Source organism: Ceratotherium simum, chromosome 22 (assembly GCF_057802395.1).
Source record: "Ceratotherium simum simum isolate JZ-2026a chromosome 22, ASM5780239v1, whole genome shotgun sequence".
NCBI lineage: Eukaryota > Metazoa > Chordata > Mammalia > Perissodactyla > Rhinocerotidae > Ceratotherium > Ceratotherium simum.
Window position 1 is genome coordinate 44,451,595 of NC_141921.1, and position 14,634 is coordinate 44,466,228.

Sequence of the window (14,634 nt, forward strand, 5' to 3'; positions counted from 1 at the left end):
CTCTGGAAATTTGGAGAAGTGGGTAGAAAGCGTCTTCAGAAGACAGTACACTGAGACATCCTGAGACGTTTTCCAAGCCTATCCCAATTTTTTTTTTTAGGTGGAAATAGTTTTTACTACAGATTTTTCCCTTTTAAGTTAATATTGTGGATTATGAAGCTCCTTTTGTATAAGTGTACCCATTATATGTTGTCTACTAGGAAACACTTTTTCCTTAAAAAGGAGAAAACATTTGGTGTACAGAAAGTATAGTTTATTCTTATGAGTTAAGACATTTTTTGTTATTCGTGTGCTAGAAAACCCCAAACCATATGCTAGCTGAAGTAAAAAACTGTGTATATTTGAATTTTATATCACTTGTCCTAACTTTTTTCCTATGGCCTGTAAGAAGTTTTTAGGGCTAAAGCTTCTGAGTAAGTAAGAGATTCATTTAACAGAACATTCTTTTAGGAAGGAGATATGAGAAAATGCTAAAGTAAAATAAATGTCTCCCTCTCTCTTTTCTCTCTCCTAGTATTTTTGAAACATTGGGGTTGTTGGAGTGGTTGGATTTTCCCTGGAATTGAGTGAGAAATTCAGAAGACTGAAGCCCAGGCTTACTGTCTACCTTTCACGGAGGCCTAGCCGTGAGAGGACAGAAGAAGGCACGTGGCGAATCATGACAGCTGACAAAGACAAAGACAAAGACAAAGAGAAGGACCGGGACCGAGATCGGGACCGAGAGAGAGATAAAAGAGACAAAGCAAGAGAGAGTGAGAATTCAAGGCCACGCAGGAGCTGTACCTTGGAAGGAGGAGCCAAAAATTATGCTGAGAGTGATCACAGTGAAGATGAGGACAATGACAACAATAGTGCCACCACAGAGGAGTCCACAAAGAAGAACAAAAAGAAACCACCGAAAAAAAAATCTCGTTATGAAAGGACAGATACTGGTGAGATAACATCCTACATCACTGAGGATGATGTTGTCTATAGACCAGGAGGTAAGGAGCCTTACATTTGGATCTTTACAGTGTTTGTGGTGGAGAAATGATATCAGCATTTAGATATCTCTTCACATGTTAAGAAAGGCGTGGAACCCAGAAGAGTAGATAGTAGTTTTGGGTAAAAACTCAAGTAGATCCACTTCTGGTCAGTTGGATTTCCACACTTCTTGCTTACGTCTGCCTCATCTCGGTCTTCTGTCCTGGTTTGTGCGTTCTCGCCTTGTTTTCTCACGCTGCTTGTTCTCTCGCTTCACCATCTACTCAGTAGTTTTCATCTTCTGACTTCCTCCTTGCTTTTTATCTTCAGCACAAATTAGGAGGTAGTGACCCTGCAGAATGGAATACGTGGTGGGACAAGTAAACCTTAAGATTCTTGGAAACAGGAAATTTTACGTTTGCTACAGGAGTGACCAGAAGCTAGAGAGGTATTTTTAATGGCCTTCAGACCAAGGTTTATTTCTCCTGATAACCTCTTTTTCCAAAGAATTGAGCTTCAGGCTTTCTAATCAATGATAACAGATGAAGCCAACTAACCTGCTTTGTTTTCCAGAAAATGTGCTGTGTTCATTCAGTGTGTTGAGTTTTATAACATTGTTCAGAGAGAGTCAGACCTGGCTTTCAGGTGAGATGTGGGGGAGCAAGTGATTCAGAACCTGTTGGACACCAACAAAACTTTCCTTTTTCATTTGATGTATTGTGTATAGTAAGATACTTTGCTTATAGAAGTCAGTAAAACTAGCTAAAATCATTTTGTTTGGATTACAGTGCTGAGGAATGACATGAATTTCACATGAAATGTAATTAACAGATTAAAAGCTCCCAGTTTGATGTTTTTCCAGAAAAGGGAGATAAAAGAGATTATGTTATGTCGTTAACCTGGTACAGGCATTTTACTGAGGAGTATTGTAATTGTTCTGAAGTTCACGTAAAGTACCTGATTTTCCCCCTGTTTAGGAATTAGTTTTGAATTTCAAAAGATAATCAGTATTAGGACGAATACAGATAAAATTGTATTCACAACTACACTTTCTTGGTTGGTGATTAACTGAGAAGATATTTATATGATATAAAATTATCAAAGTTGGAGTTTTAGAGAAGTTAGAGCTCTGCTGTAGAGATTTAGTAACATGTAGGTTACAATACCGTCAGTATCTTTGATTCAGACTTAGATATTGGATAGTAAGAATTTCTTAGCCACTGAAGAATATCTCATTGTAGAGTAACCACAAATTGCTTGCTATGGACCTGTTTAGTTCTAGATCATCAGAAAGGAACAGAATGTGTTAACTCCTTTAGATATAGATTATAGTACCATAACTTAAATATAAGGAAAGATCTTTGTTATCCTTTTCTCTTGACACATAACAATTCAATGTAGTATTGTGATCATTTGGATCGTTGTCAAAAGGCCAGCTGCCTTTTGCAGTGTTGAATGCCAGCCTTTCTCAGTGGGACGTTACTCCTGTGTCAGTGGGGAAACGTCCCCAAAATATTTGTCGTCAAATACATGTGGGAAATGCTGCACAAACTGTCCCTCTTGTGAGAGATTCATAATTAATGACTCTGAGAAGTCCTGCAGTTAAGGAAACCTCTTGAACATTAAAAAAAACAAGACAAAACCCTGCTGTTTTTCCCATTTGTGGGACTGTGGCACCCTATTTCTGCTAAATATCTCCCTAAGAAAAACCAGTTTTGAGAAAACTAGTTTGGGAACTGTTATACATTCATAGTGCACTTTCTGCAGGATGATAGGAAATCCTTCCTGCTTGATGTTTGGAAGAATATGTGGAGGGAGGTTGCTAAGGACTTATTTACAAAACAGTAAGTTCTTAAAATGTGTTGGGAAGAACTGTGTGTTTATGGAGGCAGGCATTGTTTCAGTAAATCTGAGGACCTTTGTGAAATGTGAAAAAGATATGCCCTCTCTGGAAGCTAAATCTGCTATAAAGGATTTGTGAAAACCAAAAATGGTTTGCAAGTTTTCTGTGGCATTCAGGGCATAACTACTCCACGCGAGGCGCCCCTTGTGCTTGGGTGGGTGACAGTGCTGTGGCCTGGGGTTTGCACCCTGCTGGGTCCAGTGGATGTTGGACTCTTTGCTATGGAGACTGTCTTTCACCTTCTCAGGGGATTCTTTTCTTTTTGGAGGATGCATTTAAAGATTTTATTTATTTATTTTTCCCCCCAAAGCCCCAATAGATAGTTGTACGTCATAACTGCACATCCTTCTAGTTGCTGTATGTGGGACGTGGCCTCAGCATGGCCGGAGAAGCAGTGCATTGGTGCGCGCCCGGGATCCGAACCCAGGCTGCCAGCAGCGGAGCGCGCGCATTTAACCGCTAAGCCACGGGGCCGGCCCTGGAGGATGCATTTAGAGCCAGGTGACCTGGTTGCCTTCTCCACATAGCTTCTTTCTCAATGGAAGTTTGTTAAATATTGTCTATTCTTTAGGTTTACCTAAACTGAAGAATCAGAAGTAGAGTACTATGATTAGATCCCAAGGTGGCACTTGAGTTTTTTCCTTTCCTTTGTTTCCTTTGTCTTCCTTTGTGGTCTTTTTCTTTCTTGGTGCGAAGTACTATAGTAACATCTTTTGTTAGCGATGAAAAGCCATTATCCTCATGGATTGCAGAAATTCTTTATGCTTCCTTGTATCTTAAATGTTTAGGTAGGAATTCTATGGGACGTCGTAAGGGATTTCTTCAGTGTATTTTTAGTTTTTGGGTGGTAGATCTTTTATGCTCATTTGTTTCTTTAGGATGTAAAGCACAGATAAAATTTTTTTTCTTTTGCTTTCTACTTTTCTGAATTGATTTTAATACTCAGATTAAGTGTAAATTATAGGTACCTTTCAAAATGTGATTAAGAATAAGCCCAGCAGTGAGTGATAACCTTGAGGATAAAAACAGACTATTATATACTGTACTACCTTATCATAGGGAGTAGGTCTATGTTCAGATTATTTGGTCTGAGAAGAATGAGATTTTATTGAGAAATTGAGTGTTATTTAGAATTTGTCACTAGCTAAGATTTAATCTCCTGCATGGTCACAATCAGCTCTTTTTTGCCCCTGCTCCTTATCTCTGGAGTTATCTTTGTTTTGTCTTTAGGAGATCAGCATAATAGACTTTTAGTTACTTATGCTGTCCATGTTATCTTCTACCTCAGGACCTTTACACTTGCTGTTGCCTCAGGCTGGTGTACCCCTGCCCCCAAACACACACAGGCACACTTACTTAATTCTTATTCTTTCTTCAGCTCTCCCATTCCAGTGTCATTGCCTTTCCTTTCCCAGGTTACACAGATTTTCTTAGTAGATACTATCATGGCATTATGTATCTTGTAGCTCTTATAACAGTAATAATTTTCTCTTTATTTCTGTTACTATTTTAGGAGTAATATCTGTCTCTGTTCTCCATAAAGGCAGCAGGTCTGTTTCTGCTTATCCTTGGATTCCTGGCATTTGCGACAATCGTGTACAGATAGTGTGTATTCTGTAGCATTTGTTAAATAAATAAATTTCTGAAACCCTCTCAAAAATTTATTGACTGATTAATGATGTCAAAGTTAGAAGAATGCTTCTGGAACTCCATCTTAAATCATTTATTTCCCAGTGAATGATTTAAGAGACTTGTTATAAAATCAAAAGCAAAACAAAAACCTTGTGGGGTTTTATTATACATTGCCACTGTGTCTAATCCAACTTCTTTCTTGTCTTTCAACAGTTACTGTACTTTTGAGATGACTGTCATGGTAGCAAATTGATTTATTACACAGCTGTGTGCAGCCAAATTTCCCTTATGGACTTCTTTAGCGTGGGATACTGATTTCTAAAGTTTGCTGTGTGTAGCATATTAATTTCTTTCCACTATTTTCTTTCTTTTTTCTTCTAGCTTTGTTGAGATATAATTGACATATAACATTGTTTAAGATGTACAGTGTAGTGATTTTATATATGTATATATTGCAAAATGATTACCACAATGAGGGTAGTTAACACATCCATCAGCTTACAGAGTTAGTTTTTTTTTTTTTTGTGGTGAGAACTTTAAAAATCTACTCTTGGGGCCGGCCCAGTGACGTAGCAGTTGAGTGTGCCTGCTCCGCTTGGGCAGCCTGGGGTTCGCAGGTTCGGATCCCTGGCGCACATGGATGCACCACTTGTCAAGCCATGCTGTGGTGGCGTCCCATATAAAGTAGCGGAAGATGGTCACGAATGTTAGATCAGGGTCAGTCTTCCTCATCAGAAAGAGGAGGATTGGCATGGATGTTAGCTCAGGGCTAATCTTCCTCACCAAAAAAATAAATAAATATATAAAAATAAAAATCAAAATCTACTCTCTTAGCAACTTTCAGTATTGTAATTATTGTTACTATAGTCCTCATGCTGTACATTCATCCCCAGGGCATATTCATCTAATAACTGGGAGTTTGTATCATTTGACCACCTTTACCTATTACCATCCCCTCCCCTCAACCACTGATCTCTTCTATGTTTCTTTTTTTTTTTTAAGCTTTTCATTTTATTTTATTTTATTTTTTAAAATTTTATTTATTTATTTTCCCCCAAAGCCCCAGTAGATAGTTGTATGTCATAGTTGCACGTCCTTCTAGTTGCTGTATGTGGGACGCAGCCTCAGCATGGCCGGAGAAGCGGTGCGTCAGTGCGCGCCCGAGATCCGAACCTGGGCCGCCAGCAGTGGAGCACGCGCACTTAACCGCTAAGCCGTGGGGCTGGCCCCTCTTCTATGTTTCTGACTTTGGTTTTTTTTTAGATTCCACATATAAGTGAGATCATACAGTATTTGTCTTTCTCTGTCTGACTTTTTCACTTAGCATAATGCCCTCAGGGTACATCCATCTTGTCATAAATGGCAGGATTTCCTTTTTTATGGCTGAATAATATTCCATTATATATATGTCTCCACATTTTCTTTATTCATTCATCCATTGATGGACACTTAGATTATTTCCATGTCTTGGCCATTGTAAGTAATATTGGAATGAACATAAGGGTGCAGATATCTCTTCAAGATAGTGATTTCATTTCCTTCAGATATATACCCAGAACTGGAATTGCTGGATCATATGGTAGTTATATTTTTATCTTTTTGAGGAACCTCCATACTATTTTCCATAGTGGCTGTACCAATTTACATTCCCACCAACAGTGTATCCACTGTTTTCAGTTAGGTAATATGATTCCTTGATTCCTGATCAGGTAAAACAATCAAAAAATTAAATTCAAATTATTGGGAGATATTTTTTCGTTTTGCCATATCAGTTTTGCTAGCTATTTTGATAAGGAAACATATTCTTTAAAAAGTGCCTGTTAAGCTGGTTCTCCATTTCTTGTATTCTGTCATATTAACTGATAATTTTGTGTGACTCTCCTCTTTACTGTAGATGTTATTCCTAGAGTAACAGAAATCTCCATCACATACATGCGAGGGGGAAAAAAATCAAGATTCAGGATTTTTAAGTTTGTTATATCTGTGTTCCTTCTACTTTCATGAACAAGGTGTGAAATTTTTTATGAAGATAAGTTTTATATATAAAAGACAAAGAACTTTTAGGTTTGTGGTTTATGAAATCTTAGGTGAAATAAAACATCTCCACTTTTTATTTGCAAATTTTCTTCATTATTGTTAGGAATTTGGGACTTAAACTGAAAAAGGACCTAGAAACTAGAATTGATTATACATTTTGAACATTGAGGTATTAATTTCTTTTGATGCTGGAATTTAAGCTAGAAAAAAATCCAAACTAAGCAAAATGAAACCTGGGGATCTAGTTTGAATCAAAATGGAATATATATATATAATATATATATATATATGTATTTTAAAACTATTGAAGTTAAAAGTAGACTGTTAAGCATAACGTTGAGCAGACACAAAAGAGTATAATAGTGTATGATTTTTTTTAATATAAAGTTAAAAAACAGGCAACACTAGTCTTGGGTGTTTTGAAGTCAGGATAGTAGTTACATTGATGGGCACTGGTGTCTGGAACAGAGTGTGAGAGGACCCTCAGGAGTCTGGTCATGTTCTCTTTTGTGGTGACAGTTGGTTACATGGGTTTGTTTACTTTGTGAGAATTTATCATGCTTTGTACTTTTCTATATGTATGTTATACTTCAATGAAATTTTTGCTTAAAAAGAAAAGTGAAGTTAAAACATGAAACTGTTTTCTTGAAGGATAATTTCCCTTTGATTCAAGTTCCTATTTAAAGAGGGAAGGGAGTCACCAGCGTGTTAACAAATGGTATGTCCTCACATTTAGCTACTGATTCTTCACTGAGGGGTTGGTCTCTGACCTATTAAGAGGCTGAATTTGGTTTCAAAGTTGTGATTCTCTGAATAATTGAAAGCTTATTTATGGCAATCACTCAGAAAGACATTCGCTCTCTAAAATAAAGCAAAGCAAAACTCTGGCATTTGGTGTTCCAGGACATACATTTTTGGGGAAAATAAAAGCCCATTTGATCTGTAGTGTTTTATCCATGTCTCTTATATTTAGAAGAATTTTAGGTAGATATGACAAGCAAATAAAGGTGCCTTCTTGAGGCATTCTTATTTTGGGGTGGGACACAAGTTTTTCTTATGATTACAAGAATATTTTTTGTGTAATAAAAAACGTGAATTCTGCCATAAAGGAACTATTAGGCCCCAGCTTGAATGAAAGTGGTTTGACATATGTTACAAGTTCGTTTGTGCTTAATAAACCTGATACTAATCTGCTTAAAGCCTTTCAGTGGATCCCTGTTGCCAGTAGGATCAAGTCCAAAATCTTCACCTGGCACACCAGACTCTCTGTGATGTGACTGCGTATCTTCACAGTCATCTTTAGACTTTACTGTTGTTTGGGAGGGAGCACAATGATGCAGTGTATGAGTTTGCTAGGACTGCCATAACAAAGTACCACAAACTGAGTGGCTTAAACAATAGAATATACTGTCTCATAGTTCTGAAGGTTAGAAGATCCAGATCAAGGTGTTGGCAGAGCCATGCTACCCCATGAAAGCACTAGGAAAGGGTCTGTGTGTTCCAGGCCTCCCCTAGCTTCTGGTAGTTTCTTTTTTTTTTTTTTTTTTCCTGAGGAAGATCAGCCCTGAGCTAACATCCATGCCGATCTTCCTCTTTTTGCTGAGGAAGACCGGCCCTGAGCTAACATCTATTGCCAATCCTCCTCCTTTTTTTTCCCCTTTTTCTCCCCAAAGCCCCAGTAGATAGTTGTATGTCATGGCTGCACATCCTTCTAGTTACTGTATGTGGGATGCTGCCTCAGCATGGCCGGAGAAGTGGTGCGTCGGTGTGCGCCCGGGTTCTGAACCCGGACCGCCAGTAGCGGAGCGCGCGCACTTAACCGCTAAGCCATGGGGCCGGCCTCTGGTAGTTTATTGACTTGCACTAACATAACTGCAGTCTTCCCATGGCGTTCTACTTGTGTGCCTATCTCCATGTCTGTCCAAACTTCTCCTTTTTATAAGGACACCAGTCATATTGGATTAGGGCCCACCTCATTGTAACTAATTACATCTGCAGTGAGCCTTTTTCCAACTAAGGTCACATTCTGAGGTACTGGGGATTAGCACTTCAACATAGGAATTTTGGAGAGAATACTGTTCAACCCATAATAGGAAGAGCTTTGTTGATGGGTAGACTTGGGTTTGAGTGATCCGAGTTTTAGTGACTGCTTCAGCCCTCTCAGTTGTGTGTCCTTGGAATAGTTGTGAAAATGTATTTCTTATTTTTAATAACATTATAGTGTACTTTTAGTTGCAGACTACGTTAATTTTTATTTTTTCCGTTTCTATTGAAATTTTGTTTAATCTTTTTCCGAGCCCCTAGAAATGATTGCCTTTTAGTGTATATTAGAAAGTTATTCAAATTCTGCATATTTAAAAGAAAAATTTTAGCACATAAAGAGTTATTTCTTTTTCTACGAGGGTAGAAGAAACAAGAGAAAGTGCTATTTAGTTATTCAAGCCAAAAAAATGGGAAGTGCTAGAAACTTTGAGACCAATTAACCATATCTTTTTTGATTTCATAAGGAAAGGGTCATTAAGTATAGTGAAACATGTGCTCTAGACACTTGCTCCTCCAAGTGTTGGCCACAGATTGACATCCCATGTGAGCTGGTTAGAAGTGCAGAATCTCAGGTTCCACCCCAGATCTACTGAATCACAGTTTTTGTTTTGATAAGATTCCCAGGTGATTTAAATACACATTTAAGTTTGAGACTCACAAGATCTAGACCGGTGCTTCCCAGTCTTTTTCAAGTTAATGCACAAGTAGAAAATGTGTGCATTACCTTGAGGGCTGAGAGGATCAGCATCCCAGCACACCTGTCACTTATTTACGGCAGACTAGAATTTAGGCAGATCCGAAAAAAGAGGAAAAGGAAGATATGCTTTTATGGCTTGAGATTTTGATGTGAAATACAGCACATATAGTTGAAGAGGAACAGAGGTGGCTGTAGAATTGAATTCTGACCAATCAATTGGGAACGATTTGGATCTTCTAAAGTGCCTGATTGCAAAGGGGACTATGAACTTGAGTGCAAGTAGACAGACATGAGGGAGTGAAGGAGCTGTGCCCATGGATGATAACTAACCACCATTTTTAAAGCACCTTCTCTTTTCCAGTACTGGGCTTGCTTTAAACTTGTTGTTTCTAGTCTTTAAAGAAGTCCCTGCTCAACCTAGTCATTATTTCCCTGTTGTACAGATGAGGGAACAAAGGCTTAGAGGCCAGGGTCACACAGCCACTTTGTAAGATGGCACAGGTCTGAGGGTTGGTGAAAGCCAAGCACGGATGGACATTTGTGTAAAATACTGAAGATGATACAAAAAACAAACACACCTATGTTGAAAGAAAAAGAAGGGATAAGCCCATTTCTTGGAAAATGGAAATGATATAATTACTTTGCTCTTTTTCTCTTTTTTCTCCCCTACTTGTAAAATTAGTTACATCTCGTCTGCTTTCAAAAATTATCTCTCACTTGCTAGATACATATGTACAGAATGATTGTTAAAAAGGTAAATGCATAACAAGCTGAGTGGGAAGAGGTAAATTGTTCCAGAATATTTAGGCTAATGCTGATTGCTGGATTTGAACCCTTAATTCAGCAACTGAAAGGAAAAATACATAGTTTTTGTGATCTAATAAAAGTGAGCATATTATATTCATTGAAGTTTTTTTGGATGCAAGCTGGAGAACATCGTGTCCACATCACACAAGAAAGTAATTTATTAGTAGGGTGACTCATAGAATGGGTGGAAGTCTGCCTGGAATGAGGGCAGTTCTGGTTTTTGGTCAGGGGGAACTACTGACCATTCTGTCTGGGTCCTGGTTTATTGCTCCCCCTAAAACTGCACATGGTAGGGCTAAGGTAATTCCCCACAATGAAATTAGGGAGCAACGTGTTCGGTGGGAAATAGATGAGAGATGGCCGGAGAAGCGACACATGTTCACTATATACTACTTCATCACCAGACTCTCACTGTAGCACTAGATTCAGTGAGAACTTGTGACAACATATGGATATTTATAAGTAGTTTGTTTTGCTATGTATGTGATAGGTAAATAGAGGAATGATGTCAATGGAATGTACAATTTGTGTTGGTTCATATGCAACTTTTCCTCGGAAGAGGAGTGTGAATAGAGGGAGTAGAATTATAATATATAATTATATGGTATAATGTAGGATTATGTTTTAGCAGAAAAGGAAAAAGTAGGTAAGAATTTAAACCTTCAATTTGTCTGTTGCACCGGCCAGAGTCCTTTCATCTCTATTTAAAATGAAATGAAAAAATGAGCACCTGCACCGCGGAGTTCCCTCCTCAGAGAGGTGCTCCCCACCTTATACTCTTGGACTCTGGCGGGTTGCCTTGCCTGCTGTGCTCACCTTCACAAAAGCCCCGTGTTAATCTGCATTGTTTTGGTGCCTTTGAGCCAGGGTCTGTTGTTTTTATGGATTTTAAATTTTATTTTTTCCCCCAAAGCCCCAGTAGATAGTTGTATGTCATAGTTGCACATCCTTCTAGTTGCTGTATGTGGGACGCGGCCTCAGCATGGCCGGAGAGGTGGTGTGTCGGTGAGCGCCCGGGATCCGAGCCCGAGCTGCCAGCAGCAGAGCGCGCGCGCTTAACCACTAAGCCACGGGGCCGGCCCTGGATTTTAAATACTACCTAAGGCAGCCTTCAGCCAGAATGGGGTACCTGCCTGGGCTGTCTTATTTCTTGAGGTATAATGATAGATTTTTAAAAAAATAGTAATCCGGTTTCAGAGTTGCATAGGTTTTGAGTAATCTGCCCTTTACTCTGTATTTTATATAAGCCCTTTTATTTTTAGTGAACATTTTTGGTAGAACATGAGGTTTTCCCAGCAACATACATATTGTGTTACAGCAGAAATGTCTACATGAGAAACAGTTAACCACAATGTATTCCAAAAGAAACAGGAATGTTTTATATTGTGGCCATTTAAAAATCACCCTTGATAATGACAAGAACATGTTAAATAGTAATTCTTTAAAGACATTTTTATGAGCAATTAATCATCAAATTCAGGAATGTAGCTTTCTGGCAGTCTGCTCATCTCAGTTTCCTGGATCCCACATTTCTAACTCTTAACCATGTAGTCTCCAACTCCAGAAATCATTTGACCCCACTAGGACCTCAGTCCATGAGTCTCCCTTTTCTCCGTCCCTTACCCCTTGATGTTTCATACCTGGTTTAAATACCTCCATTCCCATTTCTGTTGTGTCTTTTCCCTGCTGGTCCACTCCAGGAGGACAGGAATCTTTTTCCTTTTAGCTCATTGATGTATCCCAGGTGCCTAGAAAAGCGTCTAGAGCATTCTAGGCACTTCATTCGTTCCCCAAATGTTTATTAGCATAGGCAGGAGTAGTGACTACAGACTTGAGTGTTTACCTTGTGTTTGTTGGGCGGCCTGTCTTGAATAGCATTGTCTTAGTTGTGCTTTCTTTAGGAGTTGGGCAGTAAACACATGTATAGAGCGGTTATGTAAGGACTTTCTTGGGAAGATGCTCAAGGCTGATATTTATATGTAGAAAAGACTATCTAGAAAGTTTACTTAGGTTTAAAAAGTTGGTATTCCGTATGATCCAGCAATTCCACTTCTGGGTATATATCTGAAAACACTTATTCGAAAAGATATATGTACCCCTGTGTTCATTTCAGCATTATTTACAATAGCCATAATATGGAAGCAACCTAAATGTCCACTGACAGATGAACAGATAAAGAAGATGTAGAGCAAACACGCACACACACACACACAATGGAATATTACTCAGCCATAAAAATAATGAAATTTTGCCATTTGTGACAACATGGATGGACCTAGAGGATATTATGCTAAGTGAAATAAGTCAGAGAAAGACAAATACTGTACGATTTCGCTTATATGTAGAATCTAAAAAACAAAAAAAGTGAGCAAACAAAACAGAAATGGACAGATACAGAGAACAAACTGCTGATTGCCATAGGGGAAGGGAGTAGGGGATAGGAGGAATAGGTTAAGGGGATTAAGTGGTGCACACTTCCAGTTATAAAATAAATAAGTCACGGGGGTGTAATGTGCAGCATAAGGAATATAGTCAATAGTATTGTAATAACTTTGTATGATGACAGATGATCAGTCATTTCATAATGTATAAAAATATCAAATCACTATGTTGTACACCTCATGAAACTAATATAGTATTGTATGTCAATCATACTTGAATTAAAAAAGCTGGTATACAGTTTGTTAAAGTTATAAATTAAAAGGCACTGCTCTACTTTTTTAAAGTTCAGCTTACAAACAAATTTTAACAGTCACTTTTAAGAGATTTTTGAATTATGATTGGTCTCGTTTATAAAGTAGTATTTCCAACGTTTAGGCTTATTAAATAAAATAATTTAATATTTGATTTCTATTGTTATTTGATTTCTATTGTTAAAGAATCGATTAACACAAATCTTCCAAAGTACTTAACTCTTCTTATAAATGGAATAGACTAGATCTATAAATAAAGTGAGCCAAGAAGGTGTCTTAGATAGTTCAATGCTGTACATAAACTCACTTAGGTTTCAATCTTGACTGCACACCTGAATTGTTTTCACACAGAGAGATAGTACAGTGCAATCCAGTTCCACCACTGGGGGTGGGGATGGATGGCAGGGACAACCTCTGTGCCTTTGTTTCTTCATCAGTAAAATGGGGGTTAGATTACCCACCTCAAGGGCTGTAATGGGGGTTAAATGAGTATACACACGAACACACACTCAGAGGCTTCTTTAGAAAGGGCCAGGCATATAATAAAGTCTTAGGTAAGTGTTACTTGTTAAAGTTGGAATTACAAGACTAGTGTTCTAAGCCAATCCTGATTTTTTTATTAACCCAAAAAATGTTAGTATACTTTTCATTCTCTTAAATATTTCTTTACTTAATTCTAAATCTTCTCAGGGATAGAAGGTGCATATCAATTTAAGGAGATAATTATCACCCCAGTTAATTGGAGTCACTTAATTCTTAATCCTCCTAGGTTGAAAAGATATATACCTACTAAGGAAGATATTTATAGTCACATTTGTCTCCAAAGACTGTTGAACATGATGGGATCCTAAGATATGTGTGCTTCCTCTCCAAAGATGAAGATCTTTGACCCTGTTAGAATCTTTCATTCTTTCATTTTCTTAGGACTATATAATCCTTATGGATTTTTAAAACGTTCAGTGGAATGCTTGCCTGCTTAGTGGTGACAGCTCATGAAATTATTCTGTGATGTAAGAGTAGGCTCAGGCAAAACTTTTAGGAAGCTGCTTTGCCTGTGCAGATGCTCAAAAATATCTCAATAAAGTGTGGAAAACCCATGAAATTCCTGGCTGAGATTATTTTAAGACCAGATGTTACTTTGCTCTCAAACATCTCTGGTCTGACGTTAATGTGGCTCCTGTTGGATATAGGCTCTGGTTGTTCAGGACTTCCTTCTGGTGGATCAGTCACAATGCATTCCCGGTACATGTATTTGTGTGTCTGAATCTAAATTGGACTTACCTCTTTCTATGGTTTTGGTTTGCCATAGTTGATAGAGAGCTTTTTTTGGTAGTATTGGTTACCAGTTTTAGTTATTGCTTCCTAAGACCCTCTCTGGAATATCATGGTAAACATAGAAGGCCTTTTATTTTTATTTTTTTGGTTGCAGTAGAGCCTGCATGTATGTAGTTCATTTAAAGCATTATATGAAGTCAAAAAAAAAAAAAAAAGGCCAGATACAGGGTTTATCAAGAGCCCCTTCATAGTCAATAAATTTGTGTGTGTGTGAGGAAGGTTGGCCCTGAGCTAACACCTGTTGCCAATCCTCCTCTTTTTGCTGAGAAAAATTAGCCCTGAGCTAACATCCATGCTCATCTTCCTCTATTTTGTATGTGGGATGACGCCACAGCATGGCTTGATGAGCAGGGCGTAGGTCCATGCCCGGGACCCAAACCTGTGGACCCTGGGCTGCAGAAGCGGAGCACAGGAACTTAACCACTATGCTACCGGGCCGGCCCCCTCAATAAATATTTTGATGAAAAGACTTAGAAGCCCATTTGTTTTGTTTTAAGTGGATGGTCTGTAGCTTGGCCTCTTAA

The 14,634-nt window shown here is 38.3% G+C and overlaps 1 protein-coding gene across 6 annotated transcripts in view; it reads left to right on the forward strand.

Annotated features, from left to right (window-relative positions):
* Positions 1 to 14,634, forward strand: part of RERE (arginine-glutamic acid dipeptide repeats) — a 420,402-nt gene that overhangs the window by 145,402 nt on the left and 260,366 nt on the right. For 5 of the 6 annotated variants that reach the window (XM_087446871.1, XM_087446872.1, XM_004425543.3 and 2 more), the window contains one exon: positions 515 to 983. In XM_087446871.1, coding sequence (XP_087302997.1) covers positions 659 to 983 — 325 coding nt within the window. In that variant the 5' untranslated portion in view covers positions 515 to 658. Of the gene's footprint in view, positions 1 to 514; positions 984 to 14,634 lie in introns of those variants that run through there. The other variant, XM_087446873.1, reaches the window with a different exon arrangement.